At 35.6% G+C, this 6,051-nt stretch overlaps 2 protein-coding genes across 2 annotated transcripts; one reads left to right on the top strand and one right to left on the bottom strand.

The window, feature by feature from the left end:
- Positions 1-2,563: 2,563 nt before the first annotated feature.
- On the top strand, positions 2,564-3,107 carry LOC106306134. Its single transcript, XM_013742611.1, has one exon. The coding sequence runs from the start codon at positions 2,630-2,632 to the stop codon at positions 2,984-2,986; it is 357 nt and encodes a 118-aa protein (XP_013598065.1). The 5' UTR covers positions 2,564-2,629; the 3' UTR covers positions 2,987-3,107.
- Positions 3,067-5,554, bottom strand: LOC106306133 (replication protein A 70 kDa DNA-binding subunit A). The gene is made up of 3 exons (XM_013742610.1): positions 5,418-5,554; positions 5,026-5,337; positions 3,067-4,845 (listed from the first exon to the last, which is right to left on the bottom strand). The coding sequence occupies exons 2-3, from the start codon at positions 5,295-5,297 to the stop codon at positions 3,222-3,224; spliced, it is 1,896 nt and encodes a 631-aa protein (XP_013598064.1). The 5' UTR covers positions 5,298-5,337; positions 5,418-5,554; the 3' UTR covers positions 3,067-3,221.
- Between the last annotated feature and the right edge of the window lie 497 nt (positions 5,555-6,051).

Genomic DNA, 6,051 nt, shown 5'->3' on the forward strand with positions numbered 1-6,051 from the left:
TTCCTGCTCTGGTTCTCAATCTTCCATTTCCAACTCAATTCTCGCATATGTCGGTTTGACCAGTCCATTTCTCGATCAGACTGAATCTCCCATTCCATTTCCTGTCTAACCAGCTTCATCCTATCCATTTCCTTGTCAATCAGGGTTGTCACAGGTCGTCCATGATTGTTTAAAGTCAGTCCATGCTTTATAAAGGCCACATCAAGGCCCATAGCCTTTTCTCGGCCCAGTACCTCATGGATCAAGCCTTTTGGCTTTCCATAAAGCTCATCAGGTCGTGTCATGATCCATTTCCTAGCTCCTTCTTTCTTTGATTTCATGTTCTTTAGTATGGAGCTGATCAGGGTCACACCACGGATAGACAATAAATCTGCTATAGCCTTGACCAAGAATCCAGTGTTTCATGGTCACAGCAAACACATACATTCGAGGTTTCACTTTATAAGAGAATGCATTGAAAAGAACATGGTGAGCGTGGGGCATATTGCAGGTGTTAAGCAAAAGGCTGATATACTTACTAAAGCACTCGGGAGAATCAAATTTAAGGAGATGAGAGACTTGATTGGGATTCAAGATGTTTCAAATGGAGACTTCAAGATCAAGGGGGTGAATGTTGAAGTGAACTTGAAGTAGCTTAGGAAACAAGCTACCACTTTCTTATGAGATTAGGAAAGTCATATGTTAGAGTTATCTATAAAAGTAGTTTCCTGATGAGTTTAGGAACTTAAGATATATATATAAGGATATGCAAGAGTGTTGCATAACTTGTGAGAGTTGAGAGCTTTAGTTTTTGAGTTATTTTCTAAAGCATTGAGTGATTAATAAAGTGTGAGCTTGAGAGTTTGATTCAATAAATATAGCCTATAATAGTGTTGCTTCCTTCTTGCGGTGTCTTTTGTTTGATTTCATCAAGTAAGCTACACTTTGACAACACCTTATCAAATTCCTTTGGTTCAAAGGTTTGATACTTTAGTATCAATTAATAACAATATAGTATTTAACTTAATATATTTCTTATTTCTATTATGTTTCTCACTAAATATTAAAAGTATATATAAACTTCAACATATATATACATAAAATGGTATATTAATTATACTATACATAACAATAATTGTTTATTTTACTATTAACTCAAAAATGAAATAATGAAATAATATACGCGCATTTGCATGGATCTGTATCTAATGTTAGATTAAAATTTATGTGAGTAACTATGTGAGGCTCAATCCCCTATACATTATTTTGCAAAGTGATTTTGACACATTTCCTTTCTACAATCGATTTCACTAAATAAATGTGATATGACATAATAGAAATGATGACAAGGCTTATGCATAAATGTGACATGGACAATTACATTTTATGTTTATTTTTATTTTTGATAAGCATTTTAGAATATGATAGTAAATTATACATCATCATTAAAATAAATCTATTTAAATATGACATTAAATAATATAATAATAGAAATATAATAATATTTTGCAAATTTCAAAATATTATTTTTTCTACTTTTTATAATTATATAGTTTTATTACCAATCATTTTTTTTTACAATTTTTAAAAAGTTATAAATTTTTAGTGTCATGTGCTTTAGCAACTCGACTGAAAAGAAAGGAAGGATAAGATTATTCTTTTTACCAAACATGTGCGGGTCCAATCATGCGATCTTATAATAAGAACAATAGATCTTTCTCTATCAATCTCTTTGCCCCTCATTCTTCAAGAATCAGAAAGAGACTTTTCAAGTTTGAATTTGTTCATTTAGAATCTGGATGCTTCTACTTCATTTTTATTTACTTATTATTTCTCTATTTTTCCTCTCTTTCCTTTATTTTATTCCTTTATTTGATTTTATTCCCTTCTTTTTTATATCTACAAATTTAGAAATAATGTTTATTTGTACTTTTGATAATTATACAAATTTTCTTTCATATTTTTTTATTAATTTTATACAAGGTTATTTAATATAATTTATCCAAAATTTTTTTTATTTAATATTATAATTTTAAATATATGCATATCTATTCTTAAATATAATTTAAAGTAAACAAAATTGTTTATTTCATCTTAATTTTATGTTCAGTTAAATCAAAATTTATATTAAAATATTGATAAAAAATAATAAAATCTAAAATAATAATAAGTATAATTTAAATTTAAAAATTTTATTGCAGCACATGGTATAGGAAAACACCTAGTTATTAAATAAATATAGATGTAAGTAGATTTTTGATTGATTAAAACAAATATCAAATAAAATAATGAATATGCCCAGCATTCTTATAATTCTATAAAATAATCGTGTTTTAGTAGCATAGATATTTCCTAATTCTGATTTCAAGTTGAGGAAATCATGAAAAATGTAATTCTAGATTTCGAATGTCCCAGTAGTTTGAATGGAACGTTGTCTCGGAGTGCGATAAACGAAATCTTTATCACCTTTAACATTCTCCAATTGAGATAACCTTATCTATCCAATCAGCCAATCGAAAAGTCAGACTCTGCCACGTCTCACATCTCCAATCTCCGACCTCACTTTCCTTGCGCCTCCCTTAAGTACATCCATCACGCAAGCAATCTCAGACATTTCTAAAGAACCAGAGACCGAAGGACTCGAAGGATCATGGCTTGTACCTCCACAATGTCATTGGTCACACCACTTAACCAGACCCGCTCATCGACCTTCTTCAACCCGTTACCTCTGAAACCATCCAAGGCCATGTCTGCACCTGGAGGCAGGACACAGAGGCTCGAAGTTAGGGCTTCTAAGATTAAGTTCGGCAAGGCTTTAACCGGACTCTCTGCGGCCGCTCTCACCGCTTCAATGGTCATCCCGGAGATGGCTGAAGCTGCTGGTCCAGGAATCTCTCCTTCTCTCAAGAATTTCTTGCTCAGCATTGCGTCTGGTGGCGTGGTTCTCACCGTCATCATTGGTGCCGTCGTCGGTGTCTCCAACTTTGACCCTGTCAAGAGAACCTAAGAAGCTAGCAAGCTATATTATCTTCTTTGTTGTTAATGTGTTGTGCCTCCTGTTTTGTATCGTTTAATGAAACTTTGGTGTGTACTATGCTCAAAACTTTTAAAAAAACTCGTTTCATGAATTTGTCTTAGCAGTCTCAATGAATCCAAAAAAAAAAGGGATTCGGAAAAGCATAACGCTCGAATACAGCATATCGATAACCACCATAATCTAAGATAATTTGAGATCCCTCTGATTATACCTGTAGAGACCCAACGAGCAAGTTGAGCAAGTATCTACTCTCGGATGTGTAATTCACCGTATCAACCTTCACCACAGTCATCTTCAGTCTGTGTTCCTCCCCATAAGTTTCCTCTTTGATCTTCAACTTTAACATGTACTGATGAAACAGTCTGTTTCTAACAATCACTGCGAATTCCTCATCATTCTGCGATTCGTGCTTCAACGTGTAAAGCTGCTTAGCCGGACATCCCATGATTTCTTCACCGGATTCTTGGAACGCCGTTACCCAAGCCATCCCAGTGTGGTCTTGAATCTGCACTTGAAGAAGGTATCTGTAGTCGCATTCCTCAAACTCTTGGTTGCACCGGTCACAGAGCCACATGTTTGTTCCAGTCCGTGTCACCTTCTTGTTGCATTGCTTATCTCCAATCATCAAAGGACAAGCTGTGTAGCAGAAGCTATCAGTTTTGATGAATGCTATGGTTGCTTTCACTGTGAACCAGTCAGGCTTGTCTGATCTTCCAAGACCTTCCTCTTTGATCTGGGAAACAACTTTTCGTATCTCGTTCCTCGAACCTCCTCCAGGCATATTGTCTCTGGAAATGGAGGAGGATGCAGTATCTTTTCCACCGTGATCGAACCAGTTCCTCAGTTTCTGAGCTTCAGGAAAATCTGGATTTATGAAGAGCTGTGTTGACGATATTGTCCCAACTGATTTACCACTGAAGTCGCTTACTTTTCCAGCTTTTATTGCTAAAACGGGGTAAAAGGCTGAACCAACCATCTCTTCAAGTTCCCGACCATCTCGGTTACAGAACTCTCCCCATAGCGTAACCTCAACGGCCTTTCCTGAATCATCCTTCAGATTGAGGGTTCTCCGATGGGTTTCCATCCCGTTCTTCCTCAGGATTGGGACAGAAGGGTTCACAGAAGTCACAACCCCAATGATATCGAGTATGGCATTGTTTTCAGCCTTCTCAACGTCGCCTATAGGACGGAAGGAGAACTGCTGCCTTGGTATGGAGCCATCTTCATCGGGACAAAGCTCCACAGTCGATGCTGACTCCAAGAAAATTTCCCATTCGTTCTTTAAGTGGTTGAAGTTTTTCTGTGCAGGCTTCAAACTTCCCTTTGAAATCAAATACACCTTACCAACCTCAATAACATCATAGAATCGGTCAACAACAGCATTGAAGCAAGTGATACGAACCTCCCCTCCATCAGAGTCAAGCAGATCAAAAGAGAATACTTTCCCGTCTCCTTTTGCGTTGTTATAACGCCTGATATCTCCTTTTGCAGTTACTCTAGCCTTAATAGCCCACCGACCTTGATATGGATTGAGAGCAGCGATAGGGATGATTCGAGCTGGAGCCTCGTTCTTCATTATGGGTCCATGATTTCTGTAGCTTGGAGGTGGTTGATATGCAGGCTGAACAGATGGAGTATTGTTTACACCCCTGGGAGGCACTTTATTAGTTGAATGCTGCTCAATTGAACCAACCCTACTCGGAGGATGTATGTTGCCTGGACCTGGAAGTGGCTTTTGGAATTCTGTATTAGATTCTGCAGACATTGTTGGGTTCCCAATGGTTTCAGACTGTGGTACTATGGTCTCCATGTTCAGCACAATAGTAAGCCTGTACACAATATGCATAAGATTTTATCACTATCAAAGAGAGAGAACAAATGTGCAAACCACCAGAGACAACAATCTTCAAACACGGCTACAACTGCTTTTTGAATCTCATCGTGAAACATTCAACTAAACCATGGAATTCACAAAAACATAGAGTCCATCACAACTATGGAAAAATCACCTGCGGCCTTTAACGTCGCTACAAATGTAATCGATGAGCTGAACAATGGATCCCTTCTCAACCTGTCCTGACTTAACCCGATCGTTGAGCTGAACAGCGAGCATAGCGTGCTGAGCTGAGACACCATCTGAGATTAGCAAACGGTACCTCTCCTGGCCTCTCTCCTGAGTTTTCCCAATCAATCTGATATCTAAAACCTGTAACAGCGGCTTCAGATTGACGTCGCCTGTGTTAATCGCCGCGATGGCGTTCGGAGTCAAAGTCACCGGCATGATTACAATATTCGAGATCCGGCTAGGTATAAACCAAACCCTAGAAATGGAGAAATCGATGAAAAAGAATAATAATCACCAAAAGGAGAAATAGAAAGAGAGGAAGAGTAGATCGGCGACCTTAAGATGGTGGTAACTTGTGAGAGATTCCTCTGTAAGCTTTTGTTTCCTTAACTGAATTGTGTGGGGAGGGAACGATATTGCGAGTCGCGCAAACTAGGAAGCGTTTATCGATCAGGGCTATGATTGTGTCATTAGTTTTTACTTTTTTTGGTTTTTAGATTTTGCTTTTTGGTTTTTAGCTTTTTCCTTTTTGGTTTTTTATTTTTAGATTTTGATTTTAGTTTTTGGTTTTGATGTATTTTTTTTTCAAAAATTAATCAATACATTACTCTAAAATAATACAACAAAATAGCAATAAATATTTATATTTTACAATTAAAATTATCAAAATACTGTGATTATTACTCTAAAATTAAATAGTATAGCATATTTAAATTATTATATTTTTATGAAAAATATATTATAGTAAAATATAAATCATAAAATATATATAAATTATGCAAAAATGAAAATATTAAATTTCGAACTACTTAGAAATTTTTATTATATAAATTATTTTAATTTTTAAAACTTCAAAAGCAATAGTTTTTCTTATATAAATATTATAAGTTATACAAAAATTAAGTACGTAGAATTTTGAAACTAATTATAAATTTCTTATATAAATTATTTATATTTTCTTAAAGTTGAA

This window comes from Brassica oleracea, chromosome C7, assembly GCF_000695525.1.
Source record: "Brassica oleracea var. oleracea cultivar TO1000 chromosome C7, BOL, whole genome shotgun sequence".
In the NCBI taxonomy this organism is placed as follows: Eukaryota; Viridiplantae; Streptophyta; class Magnoliopsida; order Brassicales; family Brassicaceae; genus Brassica; species Brassica oleracea.

Excerpts from the sequence above, each read along its gene's own strand:
- LOC106306134 (XM_013742611.1), top strand. The coding sequence starts at position 2,630 with ATGGCTTGTACCTCCACAATGTCATTGGTCACACCACTTAACCAGACC.
- LOC106306133 (XM_013742610.1), bottom strand. The coding sequence starts at position 5,297 with ATGCCGGTGACTTTGACTCCGAACGCCATCGCGGCGATTAACACAGGC. Across the intron at positions 4,846-5,025 it reads AGCGACGTTAAAGGCCGCAG|GCTTACTATTGTGCTGAACA; the intron begins GTGATTTTTCCA and ends TATTGTGTACAG.